The sequence below is a fragment of the Polypterus senegalus genome, chromosome 5 (assembly GCF_016835505.1).
Source record: "Polypterus senegalus isolate Bchr_013 chromosome 5, ASM1683550v1, whole genome shotgun sequence".
NCBI classification, from domain to species: Eukaryota; Metazoa; Chordata; class Cladistia; order Polypteriformes; family Polypteridae; genus Polypterus; species Polypterus senegalus.
Genome location: NC_053158.1, coordinates 169,268,581 through 169,291,093, shown reverse-complemented (window position 1 = coordinate 169,291,093; position 22,513 = coordinate 169,268,581). Strand labels below are relative to the sequence as shown.

The following is a 22,513-nucleotide window of genomic DNA, read 5'->3' as shown; positions in this document are numbered from 1 at the left end:
AACCGAGCTCCTGAGTTGTTTTGTCGTGTAGTGGGTGCGGCAATGCACTGTACCAGTGCATGCTCCCCAACTTGACTTGACTCCAAGTTTACATTCTCCTCTGGGTGAACTGCTACAAATAATAAATTAACAAAACACCAATTTAACACAGAAGCAGGTCGAGGATGTGAAATATAATAATAATAATAATAATAATAAGTTGCATTTATTTATACTGCACTTTCGAGATAATGGAATAATAATCCAGGTATGGTATCTACCTAGTATTCAGTCTTATAGACTCCAGTTCTCTGCAGCCATAAGATGGAAAAAGTGAGTTCCCCAAATGGATCGATGGATACACATCTTGAGAATGTGGAATGAAACTCGAATGAGCACCAATGCTAACATTGGATGAAGGTGGTAAACTGGCTTTTGGTTCAAACCCAGACCAATGACGCCATGAGATGGTAGCAGACATAACGTCCAGAACATATTTTTTAGCTTCTAAAAATGTCCATCAGCTGAAGGTTTTGTTTCTCGTTTTTAAAAATAACTTAAAATGCTGATGGAGAATTTTGTTGTTATTGTACTGTCCCAAAGAGGAAAATATCATTCCTTTAACAACTGGAAAGGGATGCAGTTAAGACTAGTTTCTCTGTGATATACTGTATACTTGATATATAAATAACATTATATATTCATTCTGCTGTATGAAACAACACGCGTTTTTTGAAAGTTTTCGGTGCTTTCTTAAAGTGTTTGTTCTTTTTGCTTACCATAACCCTAACTACAAACACCACGGTGTTACTTCTTTCGCTTTCCTTTCAGTAACTGACATGCATTGTTTTGATGACGGAATACAAGTTTCTAGAACGTTGACGCCCCGTGGGGGAAGTGACGTCAGACGTCAAGTACGGACGTGCGGCAGATATTTCCGGAATTTCTGTTGGATTGTGGTGCGGCCGTGGAGGTATTATTTTAAAATCCAGATTACAAAAACCAAACAGACAATATAAATACGAATTATCTTCGTCTAAGGGAGAGGAAAGCGTGATAAAAGTACAAAGTAAGTTCCTGCCTTTGCGTTTCTGTTACTCATGGTCTGCCCCTGTGTTACTTATTCGTCACCTCTCTAGCTTGTTGTGAAGGGTAATTCGTCGTGTAGCCAAGCAAAACAAAAACGGGGCGGCCGGTAAATATTAATAATGCCAGCTCCACGTTCGGAATGGTTGCTGGAAAACTAAAATATAGTGAGCTTGGCCGTCAGAAGTACATGTAAATTTCTTTTTTTTTTTATGTCTGCAGGCCCGGCGAGTTGATCGAAACACTGCTGTTCGTTTTCAGCATCAGTATTGGACAAAATAAGAATAGTAAGTCAATGATGCTGATTGTGCATTTTGGTATTTTAACAATCGGTTACTGATCTGTACAAAACCTCCTTTTAAACAGAGTATAACGGGTCGAGGCACGTATCTTTTTTTTTATGATTTTTTTTTTTGGTGCTTGAGACAAATAGTCCTGTCAACCCGTGGGGGGAGGGGATTGCTATAATTTCAGACAGTAAAGTGTCTCTTGTACACACATGCTCATTTCCAACAAAAATTAAAAGATGGACGTATGCGGATGTAGAGAGATTTTATTTATTTGTAGCAAAGTCCAGACAGTGTGATTTGCCCCGGCTGCCTTATCTCTTTGCACGCCACCTGGATTACACATAGTAAGCGAGGCGCAGTTTGTTCGTCGTGTTGGAATGTTAAGTAGCGCAGCCGGAAATCTTTTTCTTAAGGTAATTTTGTATTTCTAAATATATGCAATTACCATTTTTAAATAAATAAAGATTATATATTTACTGTTGCACATTCGGCTAATGCGATGATGGCCAATGCACGATTAAGCAAGAGTAAAGAATGAATTTATAGGCATTGCATGTTGTTGAATTTCAACCTAGTTTTGTTTTTTTTTTTTTTTGTATTAATAAAACTGCATTTGTAATTGGTTTATGACGCATTGGTTTTAAAAGTGAAACTACGCGTTGTATGATTAAAGTTCAGTTGATGTTTGGTTTAGCTTTACTTTCATTGCTCCAGTCTTCCACCAGTTTTTTATTTATTAAAAAAAGAAGACTATTAACCATCTATACATCAACTTTCTGAAGACTATTAACCATCTATACATCAACTTTCTGAACCTCACCCAGTTCATGGTAATGAGGAGACGTAACCCACACTAAAACACTGAACACGAGTTGGTTCTAACTTTGTACTGGGAAAACTCCTGCCAAGAAAATTCAGCATTTTCAGTTAATCCAGTTTGTACTTGTTTGCATGGATAGATTTTTGGGGTGAAAAGTATTTGGAGAGGGAAAAAACACTGGTACCTGATGATAAACTCCATAGGTCCAGTGCCTGGATCGGAGATTCAAATCTCAGACCCAGGATTTCAGAGGTGTTGATCAATATAAACTTTAATACAATTTCCCATTTGTAAATCACAGCCAAATCTAGAAAAGCAGTAATATTAATAACTTTGCCAATCCGCGGCGTACCATACACCGCATAATCAGGCCGGTTTTTTAATGATTTTTAAGCACGGAGAAAATTAACATTTGAAAAATCGGTAATGTAATAAATCAGCAAGAAAAGCAACATTGTAACAATGCACGGAACGAACCAACACACAATCTTCCGTGACTGAAAACTGGCGGACAGCCATCGCTCCCTGCCTGCTCATGTGCCCACCTCCAACTCTTCACTTGAGTCATCGTCGTCTTTGCACAGTCCACATGCACCTGTGACTCACGTAGACTTTTCATTGCTCTGTTCGGTTTTGGCTGCTTTTCTATATATAATCCACCAAGACACCCGACCACTGTAGCTGGGCGAATTGCTGTATGTAGAGTGTATAACAGTTTGCTATGGTGCACGTGGTCGTGCGTTGTAATCGAAAACTCGGTTTTTAAAGACTGCTTACTTCATTGTGTTTTAACCTCAGTTGTAAAGGATTGTTTTAAGGATCCCATGGGATATCCCTCGCAAACTGTTTTACACGCTGCATATGGCGATTCACCTCCGCGAGAAACATGCCTCTATGAACAGTCAATGTGGCTCAGAGTTGCATGTGGCCTCTACGACAGACGAATATAAATGAAGCCGTTTTTTCTGTGTCGTCGCGACCGAGTTGGTGGCCGTGGCTCTGCGAGTTGCCATATCCAATGGTCTTGGAGTTGGTGGGCATGGCTCCTTCCTGCGTGCGCCATAGGTGTCTGTCTTGTGCTTTAGATGGGTGTCTTGCCTTAGTGAATTATATATATAAATAATGTATCACAAAGAACTGTGACTATCCAGCACTATAAGTAAGAGCGCTCCCTGATAATCCACCCAACAATATATTTTTTGTATGATTCTTATTCCATGTACTTTGTTGTTGTGGCTGAGAAAAGGAAACTCATGTTTTAATGTAGAATGGAGGAAAAGAAGTTTGACAGAACAGAAGTCAGTTGTGAAGAGTGCTGTACACAAGGACAGCAGCAATCAATTATTTAAGTCATTGAGTATTTTACTGATTATAGCATTGACTAATCAAGTAATTGGAGATTTTTTTTTTGTTTTTTGCAACAGTAAATTTAAAAAAGGAAAATAACACGTTTCTCTTAAAATTATTTCCTTTTTTAAAAAAAATAAAAACAACATTTCTATTGCTTTAATTGCATACAGTACATTTTTGTCAAAATAAACCCATGTAGTGCATTTAAGTTCCATATTACATTTTGGATTTTAAAGAAAACATTGTCTAAAATGTAAAATCAAAAAAGTACAGAAATAATATGTCAATTACAAGGTACTTTTTAAAAAAAAAAAGTACACATACACCCTTAAACTGAGGTATAAATCTATTACAACAATAAGACATAACAATTGCCTTTAACTTGTGCAGCTTAACTTTCAGAACTACAAGTTTCAACCTAACTATAACTCAGTGTAACGTAAGCCTTTACTACTGTCTTCAAAGGATTTCCGGCATTTGTAGGAGGCAAAGAAAAAAATAGTTCTGGACGTATCGTATCCCCTGGATGTGGTAGATTTAGTGTGTGTTTGAATTTGTAAGCCTTTAAAGGAGCATGTGGTGGTTGCAGTGAAAAAAGTGAGCATATCAGCATGCTCAGAATCGATGCTTGCTTTGTACTGTGATGCAATGTTTTCTTCTGCAGTAAAGAGACACTCTGATGTGGATATTGCTGGATTATATTGCTTCGTACATTAAATGGTATTGTTTTGTATTAAATACTAATGTTAATGTTACCTTGTCATGTCCGCTCTATGGACTGAATGTGTATACTGGATGCTTTCTGTTGAGATGCTGAAGCATTGACGTTGTGCTATTGTGGTAGGCTAGTTCAGTTCTAGAAATAGACACACTGTACATGCTGTGTGTTTTTGTTTTTTACAGTTTGAAATGACACTTTGTCTTTTTCTTGGGCTGGTCTCTTCACTTCGCCCCACTATTTCTTTCTCGATTTTGCAATCTGCGTCATCAAATCACATGTTCAATTCACATATCCACAGCGTAAGCACATTGTGCGAAACATGCTGAGGTGTATTTACAGTGGGTATGGAAAGTATTCAGATCCCCTTCAATTTTTCACTCTTTGTTATATTGCAGCCATTTGCTAAAATCATTTAAATTAATTTTTTCCCTCGTTAATTACACACAGCACCCCATATTGACAGACCAAAAAAAGAATTCTTGAAATTGTTGCAGATTTATTAAAAAAGAAAAACTGAAATATCACATGGTCCTAAGTATTCAGACCCTTTGCTCATTATTTAGTAGAAGCACCCTTTTGAGCTAATACAGCAATGAGTCTTCTTGGGAAAGATGCAACAGGTTTTTCACACCTGGATTTGGGGATCCTCTGCCATTCCTCCTTGTAGATCCTCTCCAGTTCTGTCAGGTTGGATGGTACACATTGGTGGACAGCCAATTTTAGGTCTCTCCAGAGATGCTCAATTGGGTTTAAGTCAGGGCTCTGGCTGGGCCATTCAAGAACAGTCACAGAGTTGTTGTGAAGCCACTCCTTTGTTATTTTAGCTGTGTGCTTAGGGTTATTGTCTTGTTGGAAGGTAAACCTTCGGCCCAGTCTGAGGTCCTTAGCACTCTGGAGAAGGTTTTTGTCCAGGATATCCCTGTACTTGGCCGCATTCATCTTTCCCTCGATTGCAACCAGTTGTCCTGTCCCTGCAGCTGAAAAACACGCCCACAGCATGATGCTGCCACCGCCATGCTTCACTGTGGGGACTGTATTGGGCAAGTGATGAGCAGTGCCTGGTTGTCTCCACACATACCGCTTAGAATTAAGGTCAAAAAGTTCTATCTTTAGAGAATCTTATTTCTCACCAACTCGGAGTCCTTCAGGTGTCTTTTAGCAAACTCCATGCGGGCTGTCATGTGTCTTGCACTGAGGAGAGGCTTCCGACAGGCCACTCTGCCATAAAGCCCTAACTGGTGGAGTGCTGCAGTGATGGTTAACTTTCAACAACTTTCTCCCATCTCCTGACTGCATCTCTGGAGCTCAGCCAAAGTGATCTTTGGGTTCTTCTTTACCTCTCTCACCAAGGCTCTTCTCCCCAAGTAGCTCAGCTTGGCCAGAGGGCCAGCTCTAGGAAGGGTTCTGGTTGTCCCAAATGTCTTCCATTTAAGGATTACGGAGGCCACTGTGCTCTTGGGAACCTCAAGTGCAGCAGAAATTTTTTTGTAATCTTGGCCAGATCTGTGCCTTGCCACAATTCTGTCTCTGAGCTCTTCAGGCAATTCCTTTGACCTCATGATTCTCATTTGCTCTGACATGCATTGTGAGCTGTAAGGTCTTGTATAGACAGGTGTGTGGCTTTCCTAATCCAGTCCAATCAGTATAATCAAACACAGCTGGACTCAAATGAAGGTGATCTCAAGGATGATCAGAAGAAATGGAAAGCACCTGAGTTAAATATATGAGTGTCACAGCAAAGGGTCTGAATACAAAGGACCATGCGATATTTCAGTTTTTCTTTTTTTAATAAATCTGCAACAATTTCAAAAATTCTTTTTTTTGTCTGTCAATATGGGGTGCTGTGTGTACATTAATGAGGAAAAAAATTAATTTAAATGATTTTAGCAAATGGCTGCAATATAACAAAGAGTGAAAAATTGAAGGGGGTCTGAATACTTTCCATACCCACTGTATATGGATTAAATGAAACTTCAATGCTAAGAATTTGCTTTGATGGTATTTAGTAATCAAATTACTCGAGTAATCAAGGAATCATTTCAGCCCTACTGTACAGAGCAAACAGTGTGAAAAAGTCTGTGGGGGGAAAAAGAACAGAAAATGTTCTGTTGCTGGTGTTGCATAAGCCTCTGTTATACCGTCGCTTGCTGAAAATATGCTAAATAAATGCCCTTTTTGCCAAAATGTTGTTAAACCAGGAAGCACACACCTCTGGTCCTCCCAAGATCATTGTTCCATCCCCAGCAGTTTATAAATACCAGCAGGTTGCCATGCTGCATGTGCTTGAAGTACAGCATTTGCCAGAACTGTCATTCCTTTTCCTTATTATATAATTGGCCTCTGCAATTTGCATTATGCTTAGCAGATGTCACTGCTCTTCTGTGGATTAGGAGTAGTGGAGAGAAACTGAGTTTAGACCCATATGTGCCCTGTATTACTCATTAATGTTTCCTATACACACCTAATCTGTTGCAATTTTTATATTACTTTTAACATGTTTGAGCAATTAAGACTGATTTAGTATGTCAGAGATGTTTGTGTATAAATTGTGCCTCATTCCACTTTCTCATTGATTTGTGAAAAAGCATTTTTTGTGGAGGTCTGTTTTGAAGTCTTCTGTTTTCTCCTATTGCTTTTATGTAACTATACATCAGTTATAAGGAATTTCTGCTTTACAGGTGCACCAAAAGCAAAAAGGAAAATATTAACAAGGAATATGAAAAAGCCCATGTAATAAAATAATCTGTATAGCATTAAGATTATTTAAGATGTTTTCGTATATGTACTTATGTTAATATGATTATTTAAATCTTACTTTTGGTTAATTTGGCAGCCCTACTGCAGTGTGTTTCCATATTGAAAGTTGTAATTGAAACTGAAAATTTAAGACATATTAGAGAGCATTACATTCATAACACTTATCAAGCCATATGTTGTGGTGTTGTGATATCCAGTTTGGAAAGCTATGTTCTGTACATTATGACTAGTAAAATATGTTATTTCACTGATTTTCCGTTACCTAGTATGTTCCGGTCTGTGTGACTGTCCAAGGATTTGCCTCCCCAGACTATCACTGACCCACTGCCAAATCAGTCATGCTGGTTGATGTTGCAGGTTGCATAATATTCAACATGATGTCCCCAGAGACTTTCATATCAATCACATGTGCACATTGTGATCCTGCTCACATCTGTGAAGAGAACAGGAAGTCAGTAGTGGACTTGGCAATTGTGGTATTCACTGGTGAATGCCAATCGAGCTGCATGGTAGATTTGTTGTGATCACAGGTCCCACTAGATGTCTTTTGCCCCACATGCCACCCTTATGGAGACTGTTTCTTACAGTTTGGCCAGAAACATGCACATCGGTAGCCTGCTGGAGGTCATTTTCTATGGCTCTCACAGTGTGCGTCCTGTTTCTTTTTGCACAAAGGAGCATATACCAGTCCTTCTGCTGGTTTGATGTGATTTTTTGACCTTGTCCAGCTCTCCTTGAATAAGTCGCATCTTTGGTATCTCATCCATGCTCTTGAGACTGTGCTGGAAGACGTATCAAACCTTCTTGCAACAAGATGCATGGCTATCCCATGCTGGAAGAGCTGGAATACCCATGTAATGTGAATCAGCTGCAGTACTGCCTCATTCTACCAGTAGTGACAAGGACACTAGCAAAACAGAAAACAAGGGAAGAATTGGTCAGGAAGGAAGGAAGGATAAGGAGAGAGCAATTGTCCATGGTCACCACCTGTAAAACATTCCATTTTTTCGGTTTGTCTTGCCTGTTGCCTGTTCAGTGCACCTGTTGTTACTTTCATTTGCACCAAAGTAGGTGAAATTGATTCACAATCGCTTATGTTTCCTAACCGGACAGATTGATATCCCTGAAGCTTAATTGATTTGGTGTTAGACTGTGATGATTAAGTATTCCCATAATTCCCATAACAGTGGTATTTTTAGTACATGGTATCCTGATAACAGCCACAGGCTTGGCTAAGGATGCACTGTATAATAAGTAGAAATGCAAATAATGCACAATTTTAAATATTAAAAAATAGGGTTTATATTTTTCATTTGTGTTTTTTCTGCTAAGAATATGAGATGTGCTGTTTTTTGTGACTAACATTAAAAGTTTCAATGCATTTAAGATTGATTTGCAGTTCATAAGCACTTTACAGCCATGGTAACACTTCAGTCATTAAGCATAAAGTCAATTTTCTTATTAGATGTGTTAGAGCTGTTGGTGTTCAGGCATCATGTAATTGGGTCATGTAGAGTTGACAGAGCTGGCTTTTGCAGACACATTCAAAATACTGAGTTTTTAAAACAGATTAAATTTTTTGTTACTTTTTATTGTATCAATGTTTGTGTTTTATTCTAATAATGAATAGTATTTTCACAAGCAAAAAACACTTGCTTCCCTGCAGTTAATCATGAAACATCTTCAATTGTGGCTCTGAGACTAGTGATCTGTGCCGGTTTGAATCCCTTAAACACCAGAAGTGACTCTACTCCATTGGACTATTGAGCAAAGCCCTTAACCTGCAATTGCTTTGTCCTTGTCATGGGTATGTTGTTAACCTACATCTGGCCATGCAAACAGGTTCTCCAACTTGCAGGGAAAACTTGGGGGTTGGTGGCAGGATTGGCACTCCAGCCACTGTTTTTTTTTTAAAAAAACAAAAAAAACTTGCACTGTTCCAGTGTGGTGCTGAGGTGTCACCTATTGCATGGCTGCACTAGGGTCCCAATCTGGGTGGTTGGTCATGTGGTGGGTGCAGCGACACACCAAAATCAGAGCATGCTCCCAATCTCTCTCTCCATTTATATCAAGAGTTCCCAAACTTTTTTCGGCCGCAGACCCGTTTACTAACCCTCTAGTCATTTACTTTACTTACTCAAATTAATACATTTGTACAGTACTCTATATTAAATATTTCACTAGATATCAAACTTTTCATTTTAATCACTTGTAAATAATGATTGAAAAAGATAAAAGGACTACGGAATATGGCATTATCTTGTGCAACTTTTAATACTGAAACGAAAATTAAAGCAAAAAAATACAAGCAGAGTTTTTTATATTTTTGACATGTATGAAAAATTTGTAAATTCAAAATAAGTACAAATAGTCCAAGCTGTACTGTCTGCATTTCTTTTTTGGTTCAGTCATATTATTATCTGAAGAAATAAAAACATTTATTAACAACAATTTCGACAGCCCCTGTGATTATTAAAAAAAAAAACAAAAAAACAATAAAGGCAGTCCCCGAGTTTCGTACGAGATAGGGATTGTAGGTTTGCACTTAAGTTGAATTTGTATGCAAGTCAGTACAGGTACATTATTTTAATAAATGCTTTTGTTGACCAACTGTAAGCAAGTGCTCTGCCAATGAATGATGGAGTTTCACCTCTTTCTGACCTTTTTATTATTTCTAATTTATTTTCAATGGTGATGGTTTTTCTCTTCTTTACTATATCGCCAGCACTTGCATCAGAATTGTGTTTCAGAGACATTCTGAAGGGTGAAGATAAAAGGTTAAGATGAGCTCTTCTGTATAGCACTGTACACGCTATCACAGCAGGAAGGCACCAGTCATTAGCATGTCTGATGTATAGGGTGGTCCAGATCTAATTATGCAATTTTCATTACGCTATAACTTATTCAGTTTATTACATAGAAAATCACCTGAAAAATCCAGGACCATCGAGAAGTGTGTGAACTGATGACATGAAGAATCATCTTCGCGCCGACCTGGAATCGTCCCTGCATAAATCAAAGTCATCCAGATGATCTGGATCTGCATACTTAGATCTGGACCACCCTGTACTGACAAGAGACAACTTCTTGCTATGTGTGTAACAGTACAAGCAGGCTTGCTATTGAGAATGAATGGGGGCAGCGAGGGGCGATTCACCAGCCCACCTCGCAGTTCCCTCCACTACAGTATGCAGTATGCTGTCTGCAGTGTCTACCACATCACCATCCCCATTGAACACGCAGCCATCCGAGGCACACTACAGTGCTACTCCCCCATCTACCCGTTCACCCTCAATGGCCTCCGTTCAGCCACAACCGGGTCACCACTTGCAGCATTACCATCTGCCCACCGAGAATGAACGGGCAGTGAAACCGCCCGAAGGACGCTACACTGCGCAAGTAGCAAAATCGCCCCCCTCCAGCCTCCATCCAGCCACCGCTTGCAGTGTCCCCAGGCCGAAGATAACGGATCGGCAGTTACTAAGGCGCATGCATCTCAGCTGCGGCCTCATTTGTATGTCGTAGGTTGGATGTCTGTAACCTGGGGACTACCTGTACTTGGTTGAAACAGAATATTTTTGTTCAAACTCGAATAAATAACTGTGTCCTCTGATTTTCTTTTTCGTAGTACTGCTCCTCAATAAATAATTATATTCAAAGTTCAAATCACAAATAAGTACGTGTCACATCAAAGAAAAAATGTATTTTCATGCATTATTATGTGTGACTCCTTTAATGACACATTTTACCTTTTCATTCACAAGTTTGGTATGTAATGTGTTTTTATCAAAAAAAACTGTCTTTTTTTTTTTTAATTATTTTACTTCTTAGTTAGGTACCTATTGGAATCATAGATACTTTGAAGTAACAAAAAAATAGCAGTAGTAAGGGTGTCTATTTTTGCTGTTGTCGATCCCCAAATTTTTTTATTGAAACTATAGACTCCTAGAAAGTTCAAATCGACCCCAGGGGGTCGATATCGATCATTTTGGGAACTCTTGATTTATATAATCTTAGTCAGTCGGAGGCAGTCAGTTCCCTAATGTGACAAACCTAATGACTGAGACCAAGTCTCGGTCTGCCACTGGCCTCAATAACATCCAATGGGTTTGATTTTCTCATTTGTCAGAGGGGCGGGCTATGTAAGCAGGAGAGCTTAGATATCTTTAGAATTATAGAAACAGAAGAGAAGTTTGCCTGCCTGATGTCTCATGTTTTATGTACTACTGTAAAACAATAGAAAAAAGGGCTGAGACTGCAATTGAACGAACTAAAAACCTTCACGCAGCACCAGCTTTATCATGCTGCATGAACATATGCTCACCCTTTATCTATTCATCTATTATTTTTGAAAACCATATGAATAGATCAACTCTGACTGTACTGTGAAAAAGAAAACCATCACAAACTAATTTATTTGCATCTGTGTGCTCCTCCTTTAGTCTAATCACACTATGAGCCCAACTAAAGTGCATTTTAAAGGGGAAGGCAAAAATGCTTTTGAGAGTGGAATTGAAACTCTGGTGGGATCAGGAGAGAAATTGGGTGGGAGGGGTTATGACACGGGATGGAATGTTATTGGGAGCCTGGCAGGGTAGCTTCCTGGAAAAATAAGTCGATGTTACTCCCCAAAAACGTGCTAAGTACAGGCATATGTACCCCAAAAGTTTTAAAGCTGCTATTGTTGATGGTGGATCTACAAAATATAAAAGTGAGGGAGTAGATTACATATGCACACAGAATATTTCTTTCTTAAAACGCTTTCTGACATGTCACAATTAAACTAATTTTGAGTTTCAGTGATTTAAAATAAGTGTCAAATTTGGGGAAGCTTTTTTTTTTTTTTTTGGAAACCGTGCATTTTGTCAAGTGACAATACTTTTAAAAGGCACTATGTTCTGTTTTTATTAGTATTTATGTCTGAATGTGAATGTAGTAAACACAGAGACTCCATTTTTTTTATTAATGTGCCAAAACAAGTGAAGGTTTATCCCCTTCAATTATGGAACACAGAAGCAGCATACTGGAGTATACTGGCAATGTGAAGTCCCTCAGAAACTGCAGAGTTTGAGCCAAAGTAATGTTAATATGCTGACATTTCTTCTCTTCAGTGAAGATACAGTTTAATCTGAAACATAAACAGGATAAGAGTTCCAAAGAGACTTACTGTAATTAACTTGAAATTAGTTTGTTTTTATCCTTTATTAATTTTTGGTAAAATGGAATCTTGAATTGAAAAAAATTTTCATCTTGTAGGAGAGGCTTCCCTCAAAGTTGATTTAATTGTTTACTTTTTGCTCAGTACGTTTTCAGTTGTACTGTGAAGTGTATAAGCAACATTGAATGTTGAACAGTGTCTCCAAGAATAAGCAAATATAAAAATGTTTACTAGTGCTACTAGATGCAGTGTGAAAGAAAACGTAAATGACAAATGCATTCCATGACAGGAGAATAAGCAGCCTCCATTAATCTTCTTTTAAGAAAAAAAAAAAACAGTGCATCTAGATTAAAGTGTCATGTACTTTAATACTATCACCGAGTTGTTTTGATATAAATTGTTAGTGTTTGTGTGGTTTTTGTCTTCTGTGGTGGTTGTCTTTCAATCTGAATGGCTTTGTAGAGCCTTCCTTCTAGTTCTGTAAGGGTTTGTTTATCTGCAAGTGGTGAGCGTTACTGCAGATAGCAAAAAATTAGAAAACATACAAAGTGTATTTGCATGTATAAATCATTATGTGCAGTGTTTTGAGAATACTGTTTGCCATAGGATTTTTCAGACCAACATACTGTAAGTAGAGCAGCTTCATTACAGTAATTTTGAGACAAAGTGAGATGGTGCCTGTGTTTTGACCTAGTTAAATTAATAAATGTCCATTTGGCTTACTTTTTTTTTTCACTAAATAAAACTGGTTTACTGCCAGCGCATAAAATGTTTTATTAACTTGCAGTTTAATGCCATCTTCCTTGATCTTTTGTGATCTCCTTTCCCCACTATATTTTGGCCTACTAGGTGTAAGTAGGGCTTGAAATTAGTGGTTGGAGCTCTTCCTTAAATTATATCACATACAGTGCATCCGGAAAGTATTCACAGCGCATCACTTTTTCCACATTTTGTTATGTTACAGCCTTATTCCAAAATGGATTAAATTCATTTTTGTCATCAGAATTCTACACACAACACCCCATAATGACAACGTGAAAAGTTTACTAGAGGTTTTTGCAAATTTATTAAAAATAAAAAAATTGGGAAATCACATGTGTATAAGTATTCACAGCCTTTGCTCAATACTTTGTTGATGCACCTTTGGCAGCAATTACAGCCTCAAGTTTTTTTGAATATGATGCCACAAGCTATTCCTCTTTGCAGCACCTCTCAAGCTCCATCAGGTTGAATGGGAAGTTTCGGTGCACAGCCGTTTTAAGATCTCTCCAGAGATGTTCAGTCAGATTCAAGTCTGGGCTCTGGCTGGGCCACTCAAGGACATTCACAGAGTTGTCCTGAAGGCACTCCTTTGATATCTTGGCTGTGTGCTTAGGGTCGTTGTCCTGCTGAAAGATGAACCATCACCCCAGTCTGAGGTCAAGAGCGCTCTGGAGCAGGTTTTCATCCAGGATGTCTCTGTACATTGCTGCAGTCATCTTTCCCTTTATCCTGACTAGTCACCCAGTTCCTGCCACTGAAAAACATCCCCACAGCATGATGCTGCCACCACCATGCTTCATTGTAGGGATGGTATTGGCCTGGTGATGAGCGGTGCCTGGTTTCCTCCAAATGTGACGCCTGGCATTCACACCAAAGAGTTCAATCTTTGTCTCATCAGACCAGAGAATTTTGTTTCTCATGGTCTGAGAGTCCTTCGGGTGGCTTTTGGCAAACTCCAGGCAGGCTGCCATGTGCCTTTTACTAAGGAGTGGCTTCCGTCTAGCCACTCTACCATACAGTCCTGATTGGTGGATTGCAGCAGAGATGGTTGTCCTTCTGGAAGGTTCTCCTCTCTCAACAGAGGACCTCGGCAGCTCTAACAGAGTGACCATTGGGTTCTTGGTCACCTCCTTGACTAAGGCCCTTCTCCCCCGATCGCTCAGTTTAGATGGCTGGCCAGCTGTAGGAAGAGTCCTGGTGGTTTCAAACTTCTTCCACTTACGGATAATGGAGGCCACTGTGCTCATTGGGACCTTCAAAGCAGCAGAAATTTTTCTGTAACTTTCCCCAGATTTGTGCCTCGAGACAATCCTGTCTCGGAGGTCTACAGACAATTCCTTTGACTTCATGCTTGGTTTGTGCTCCGACATGAACTGTCAACTGTGGGACCTCATATAGACAGGTGTGTGCCTTTCCAAATCATGTCCAATCAACTGAATTTACCACAGGTGGACTCCAATTAAGCTGCAGAAACATCTCAAGGATGATCAGGGGAAACAGGATGTGCCTGAGCTCAATTTTGAGCTTCATGGCAAAGGCTGTGAATACTTATATACATGTGCTTTCTCAATTTTTTTATTTTTAATAAATTTGCAAAAACCTTAAGTAAACTTTTTTCACGGTGTCATTATGGGGTGTTGTGTGTAGAATTCTGAGGAAAAAAAATGAATTTAATCCATTTTGGAATAAGGCTGTAACATAACAAAATGTGGAAAAAGTGATGCGCTGTGAATACTTTCTGGATGCATTGTAGGGGGAATTTCAGCATCTATAGGGGGAATAAAAAGTGTACATTAAACTACACCATTTAAAGCCTGTGTGTGAAATGTTTAAAAATACAGGCCTTCAGTTGCCTATCTTTATTTTATCTCGTTTTCCCTTAATCTTGTGTTCTACTTTTTAACTGTGTATTTAACTGTGCTACTCCAGCATCAGTGTGTCTTTTTAAGCTAAATGCATTATTTGCTTGACCCCAGTCTTTCTTCGTGTCTTCTTCAGTCCTTAGTTCCTCATCTCTCTCCTCTATTCATTTGTTTCCAAGTTTTGACTGTCCTGTTGAAAATACATTTTTCCTGAGAAGGCAAAAGCACTTAGATCAGCATTAAGTTTGTAAGATTGCATTATTCAAAGAATTACTGAATTTTTGTTTCGGTTCTGTTTGGTGTACTGAAGAGATATTTCTGTAGGTTTTAAATTTGCTAGTTTGACAAAGAGGTTAGATATGTTTAAAACCTGACAGATTTCTTGTCAAGAAATATCCATGGGAAAGTATTGGATTATAAAAATTGTGTGTGCATGAATAACTAAAAGTGTGTTGGATACCCAAATTCCAATGCTTAAATTTAATAACTAATAAACATGAGGTACCATGGTAGAGAGTTTTGTATCTTCTTTGTAGAGGTTCCAAGTTTTTGTAATATACTGGCCACCTGAGACAGCTCCTCACCAGATGGTGGCGAATTGACTGATCATTATGTGAATCCTCACAAATTCAGGTAATCTCACTACAAAGTTGATGGTTGACCATTGGACATGAGCGTCTGCTAAAAGTTGTGCTTTCTCTACAAAAGTGCTTCTGGCCCTGGCTATAATTATGACCAACTTTTGTTTGATAATTCTTTGAAATTCATGACCAGTTCAGAATTTAACTAACCACTCATTATTCAAATTCAAGGCTGTCCTGATCATTACCCTGTAAGTATTAAAGGTACCCATTTGAACTCGGTAGCAGTGTACCATTTCAGGTTGATCATTATTTATGCCAGTACAGTATACAGTATACATAGTGACATGATGGAAGCCAGTTTTTTATGCGTAGTAGACTTCGAAAACTCTACCAAATCCTACATATCTAAAAAGATCAAATGTCTTTTAGGCACATGCAAACAGTCAACAGTGTTTATCTCTGCAGCTCAGGGTCACATTGAGACAAGCATTTTTTTTAATTCATCTGTACTTTGTTGCCTGCTTGTAAGTGTCTAGATACCCACACAGGGCCTCTCATTTTTAGCATTGTGTGTGTCACCAAGCCAGCAGACACTCGCCTATAACCACCACTTCCAAGCTTAGCTTCAAGAGCAAGTCTCAGTGTCTTTGTTCTTTGAGGGAGTTTTTGTTATTAAGGAATACAAGAAGTAACTGCTAAGTTAACACTAATTTAACTACATTTTTTGTGAAGTACCATGATGAAAGTCATGTTTTCTGTATATACATTTGTTTAGAGTAGAGGAGAATATGCATTTTCGTTGTAGACAATGGGCCATGCATTTGTATTAGACACTGATTGTGAGGGAGTAGCTGTGTAGATCAGGAAGGAACTGTTTTAAAAAATATTCATGGGCATAAATAATGTCACCTGTCTTAAGTTAGTCTTTAGTTTACCAAAGCCAATAAAGGGGCAAAAATCACTACATTAATTGGCTTTATTGAGAATAAGAGAAGCTAATTTCTGGCTTGGAATGAATAGCTGTTCAGTAAAGGGGTTTTATCCACATATTTTGTTAGTATTCTTGTACAGTAAGCTATTCAATTGGTTGGTTTTATTCCGAGCTGTTAAAGATGCTGTAAGTGGAGAGAACACTGGGTTTGTTGTGAGGTTTGTAATCACATGACTGTAATATTTGTTTCTCTATCCTGAATAGTTCCTACAAAAATAAACTCTTTTGGCATCTGATCTCTCCTTCTCAGACCAATGTTGACCTATATACCCTAATCTCTTAAACTTTTTGTTTTCAGTCTTCTGTGTCTTAAGATGTATTTTATGCATGAGACATTTTCTGGAAATGTTTACCATTTTCTGGGTTGCTTATTTGTGGCATAATTCAACAATTATTGTCCATTACAGTATTTCAATTTCTTTTATTTCAACATTAATTATAATTTTAATCATTTTTTTTTTTTTTTTTATAAATATAGTTCTTCCACTAACAAACTCTCAGTAAAGATGGTGGATTATTATCAGATTTTGGGAGTGTCAAAAAATTCTTCTCAAGACGATATTAAAAAGGCGTAAGTATGTTTTTTCTATTTTGTCCCGTGTGTGTATGTTTTAAAATTAATGTTATGTGTTTTTGTAGTGCTTTTCCCTGAAATGCTTTTTTTTTTATCAATAGCTCTAAAGTATACAGTGGAACCTCGCTTTGCGAGCATAATTCGCTCCGGAAACGTGCTCACAATCCAAAGCACTGGTATATTAAAGCGAATTTCACCATAAAAAATAATAACTAAGATGATTCGTTCCACAACCCAAAACTATTCATTTAAAAATGATTAATACAAAATATAAAGTAAAAATACATAAAACAAATTAACCTGCACTTTACCTTTGAAAAGAATCATGGCTGATGTGAGTGAGTTTCTAAATTCTTATCGGATTATACCGAACGGGACGACATGCGGAAGAGCATCCCTAAACAACCGCAGGCTCCCAGTGCTGTAGCAGTTCGCCGTAAAAGCGAATCCGAAAAGATTGTGGACATGCTATAAGCATCAGCCATTGATGGGTGATACAATGAACATTATAAATGCGCAGGGCACAGTATTATTGGGCCACTTACTTGGCCACTAACCTGGCTTCGACCTTGCCTGACTGCTGTTTCTGTGTATATTAAAGTGGCAGATCCCGCTACAATAAATAACCGTACTGTTCCTGTTTCAAGCTGAATAAAGCTGGTGATGCTAAAGTACTGAGACTCTGCCTCGTGTTTTGGGGTGCATGACAGTAACTCGCACATTACAACACAAACACACGGTCACAATGCTATTGTAAACGGTATACGCTCATATGGATGTTGACTATGAGTGAGGCACGCCAACTGAGCCCGAGAATGGGAGACGATTACCCACAATCCCGCAGCGAGAGAGAGAAAAACCATCAGCTCGGTTGTGATCATGTGACACTCAGCAGACAAAGTGTATACGTACTACTTGTATTGCAAGACCTCGCTCATTTATCAAGTCAAAATTTATTAAAAACTTTAGCTCGTCTTGCAAAACGCTCGTAAACCAAGTTACTCCACAATCCAAGGTTCCACTTCTATGTACTTAGAGTTAAGCTGAGTTGAGCTGATAGACATGACGTAGCAGCATGAGAGAGTTAATGTGCTTGAACTGTTTTTGAGTCTTTCGAATTGATTATTCTACTTTTGTACTAACTTATTAGTTTAGCCGTAAAGTTGATTTTATTGTTTTATATTGTTATATATTGGCTCCAGCTGACCCCTGTGACCCTGTAATTAGGATATAGCGGGTTGGATGATGGATGGATGGATATTGCTATATGCATGTAATTTATTTTTTAACTGTTATTATTTGTGTTTTTAACTGTTGTGCAGTGTTTCTTTTTTTAAATATCAGTATAAAAGCTTTAAACAGCATAAATACTTATTTTCTCCAGGATCACACTGATTTTAAAAAGTTATGTGAAATTAATATAACTGAAATACATAGTCACAGCAGCATTTTAGGAGTTTCTTTACCATATATAATGCTGTACTGTGTGAGCTATACAGCCCTCTTTTATATGTTTGCTTATAGCTGAGGTTTATTTTCACAAGTTTGTACTTGCCAATGTGTAATCACTTATAAATATGCTTATTTGCCATCTTAATTCAAGTACATGAGCAGTGAAGTGGATGACACTGATAGATCATAAATACAGTACATTTTATTGTTTAAAAATATGCACTCACCATGGCCTAACACCATAATATGTCCTTATTATGCAAAAAATTGTTAATCATCATTAATGTCCAAGCTGGTTAAAATATACATAGCCACATGATGAGAGCCAGTTTTTTTTATGTGGGTGAACTTTGAAAGCGCTACCTCTCAGCCTTAAAAGTGAAAAAGAAACACAATTTAGTCCTACTGGAAACAGGAATTTTGTTGGAATTAAAAAGGATGGACAATGGTAAATCTCCAGAGCTTTTTTTATTTTTGAAAATTGCTGGCTTTCATATTCTTTTCATCATCATGGAGCTTATGGTCCCTGGTTGTCCTAGTTATATCTGGAACACAGGTATACTTCTTTCACCACTTACCAATTTACCTTAAGTTTTGAATGCTAAGGTTAGATGTTATCAAAAGAGTGGACATCAGTAATAACACTCCTGGGAATAACTTTCACCTCCCAACAACTTTGAGCAAAGTAACTCTTTTTTAGATCCTTTAATATTGCGTTTCTAAGTATGTTCAGATTGTTTTCTGCTAGAACGTGATCTGTGCCAAAGATACATTTCTTTAAGAATATAGTGAATTCTTTGGTATTTCCTCAGTGAAATTCATCAGTAATTTCTATGTTGTCTGTAACATTTTATTGATATACTAAACAGAGTTAAAGTGGTTTATAATTTAGTGGAATTTTAAAATAGTAGTCAAGATAAATAGTGATTAAAAAGTGGCGAATTGAAATGGACATAAATTGCTTACTTATGCAAATAAACAGCTTGCCTTAGCTTTTTTTTATCAGTACACCACAGTCTTCTTGGCATGTCCTAGAAATTGGACCTATCCGGTCAAATGTTACTAGCTCAAGCAATTCTCAATAAGTGGATGACCAGAACCTTTCACATTTATATTCCAGTTATTACAAGACAGAGAGTGAATACTTGGGAGACTCTGAATTAAAAATCTGTATAATCAAGACTTTTAAAGTCTGTTTTAAAAATTACAATAATGTACATACATTTAGATTTTTGACTTGAACATAAGCACAGTATCCATTTAATAATAAAGCAGTGTGTTCATTTAACAATACAGCATTTATTTTCTTTGAATTTATGGAGAGCTAACTGACAGTGCTTTTTGTTTTGTAAACAGAAATAGTAAATCTGAATATATTTTGTGTGAAAAGGCTATTGCAGGACTAAACAAATGTGTAAAGGTTGCCATTTGGCAACTAGTTTAAATTAATCTAGTTATTAAACTTTTTTTTTTGGTTTTCCTGAGAATCGGCAAATCATTCTGCAAAACCTTAATCCATTCTTTCTTTTTACCTTCATTCTTGTATCATTTGTTGTACCATAAATTTACAGATTGAAGTAAATGAGAATTTACATTTGCTCATATAGTTTTTCTTTATTTCTAGTTCTTATTTTCAATAATTATCGTTTAATTGAGTGGAAAATATTCATTTGACTAGGAAAAAGGAGGCGGCAATGAAGGGTTAAGACAATACCAGTACAAAAAAATTTGTATCATTGTGTATTTTTATTAGTATTTGAAACATTAAGTATTAATTTCTACCTAAAGTTAAAACTATACTGAACAATTTTATTCTTCATTTATTGCTAAAATAACAGGTACAGAAAACTTGCACTTAAATGGCATCCAGATAAGAATCCAGAAAACAAAGATGAAGCAGAGAGAAAATTCAAGGAACTTTCTGAAGCCTATGAAGTTCTTTCAGATTGTAAGTGTTAGCTTGTCTTTAAGATTTCAATTTCTTGAGCGAGGTAGTAACATTTGTGCTATGTTCCTTTTACAAATGTTCTATTTTATTTTACCGTTATAAACATGGTTTCTTTCCGTATGCGAATGAAAGAGTGACGCTCCTGAACACTCAAACACAAATACAAAAACACTACATGCACATGGATATTATTTCAGTTAGTCACATTATGCTATGGAGAATCAAATTGCAGTAATTTAACAAAAAGTTACATTTTTTAGAAATCCACAAAATTATAAAGGGAATTAGTACAGCAAATTGCAGCTGTTATTTTAAAATGAGTTCTTTAACAAAAAATGCCAACACAGATGGAAACTGATTAAAAGTAAGTTATGTATACGTGTTAATGTTTTTCTTTACATAGAGAATAATGCAGATAAATGGAATAAATTACCAAGTAGCATGATAGACTGTAGAACATTGGAGACCCTCAAAAGTCGGCTTCATATTCACTTCAGAGGTTCATTTCTATTTGAATGCGCTCCCCAGTGGTTTGTAAGAGATTTTTCCATAAATGGCTTTTTAAACAATGCTTCATCAAAAATAGGCATGTGACTTGTGCGACTCTGGTAATTTAGATTTTATTTTTTCATGTACATTTTATTGTCATTTGCTTCTATTCAGCATTGGCCTCTGGTAAGCCCACGTTATTAAAAACTTTATCTCTGTTCTCCATGAAAACATTGAAAAAAATGATTAGCCATCACTGTAAACAACACCAGATAAGTAACAGATAAAGTTTCATTTTTGATGGAGTATCCATGTAAAAGCATTTTTGCTTAATAAAAGTGATCTTTATATCCTAATGTAAATTTATAGAAAAAATGATAATCATTTGATAATTCTAGTGTAATGAATTTATGGTCCTAAGTATGCAGCAATAACTCATGGTGTACTTAAAATAGTGAACCTTTATAATAACTTTTAATATAATGTATGATCTAATTTTGCACAATTGTTTTATTTTGCTTCCTCCTCTGAAATGTAAAATCATCATAATGGATGTGCCTGTTAATTCAAGTGACTTGTCGATCCCAAAATCTAGTTATCGTCAGCTTTTTTTGCCATTTAACACACATTATTTCTTGTAGGCATTTCATTTAATCATAGATAATCTGCAAGACAGAGCATGCTGATTTGTTTTACTGTGTAGATACTAGTAGTAATGTTATGGACCTGTTTAGATTCCTAAAAGCATTGTAATACTTAAGCACTCCATTAACTTCATTTTAACATTGTTTACTAATAAAGGACAATTTTCCAAACTCTTCTTAACTAAAGTAGTATGTGCACTTGTTTGTAAATTAAAAACCTAGTTGTTATTCACAAAGAACTTTCTAATTTGGATTTTGTCTGCAGCTCAGCACACAAAAGACAGAGTCCACTCATTACAGTTCAAGAAAATTCACTAGTGCCCCAGTAAGAATAGTGATGCCATATACCTCAATCTGAAACCTTTGAAAGACAGACTAGCTTTGACGTTTGTGGTCTTGGTCATTTTTACTGTTAGTTAGAGCAGTTGCTTCCCAATTCCACAATCAAGCTTTGAGTCCTTTTAAGGGCAGGTGAGATGTGTGAACTATTCCTCAATTCAGTCTTGATGCATTCGATGGTGTGAGGCTATTGGTTGTCAGCAAGTATCCTCTTTGTACATACCTGCTAACACCAGTGCTAAATCCCCAAACTCTGGATAAAAAAAGGAGTAATTAAACACATGCACCGTGAAGGAAGTGCAGTGTGTTTTAGTACAGTCTAGGAGGTTCCATCTTTACACATGATTGGGGGTAATTGAATGCTGCATTATTGTTATTGTTGCATGTGCTTTGCTGCAAAGCATTGTTGTGCAAGCTGTTAAATGTCTTACCTGTAATGAAGTGGAAGATGATGACAAGGACACAGAAAATGAAAACCCTGCAGTTGAGTTACCAGGGAAGAGGAAAGTAGGATAACTAATCTTACGATACTGAATGTTATACTATCGAAGTAAAGTAATTTGGTGTAATAAATCATGTTTTTATACTATCAAAACTAATAACATTTACTTTTTCAATTGTAGCCAGTAAACGTGACATATATGATCGTTATGGCAAAGAAGGGTTGACTGGTGGAGGAGGAGGAGGAGGTGGAGGTATGTTTAAGA

At 37.2% G+C, this 22,513-nt stretch overlaps 1 protein-coding gene across 4 annotated transcripts in view; it reads left to right on the top strand.

Moving 5' to 3' along the window:
* The first annotated feature begins 886 nt into the window (after positions 1-886).
* The window catches only part of LOC120529636 (dnaJ homolog subfamily B member 6-like), a 102,505-nt gene continuing 80,878 nt past the window's right edge, over positions 887-22,513 (top strand). Inside the window, exons 1-5 of one of the 4 annotated variants that reach the window (XM_039753612.1) lie at positions 887-1,048; positions 1,288-1,352; positions 16,839-16,931; positions 20,225-20,334; positions 22,430-22,501. In XM_039753612.1, the coding sequence (XP_039609546.1) occupies positions 16,867-16,931; positions 20,225-20,334; positions 22,430-22,501 (247 nt within the window). In that variant the 5' untranslated portion in view covers positions 887-1,048; positions 1,288-1,352; positions 16,839-16,866. The remainder of the gene's footprint in view (positions 1,049-1,287; positions 1,353-16,838; positions 16,932-20,224; positions 20,335-22,429; positions 22,502-22,513) is intronic. The other 3 variants (XM_039753614.1, XM_039753613.1, XM_039753615.1) reach the window with 3 other exon arrangements.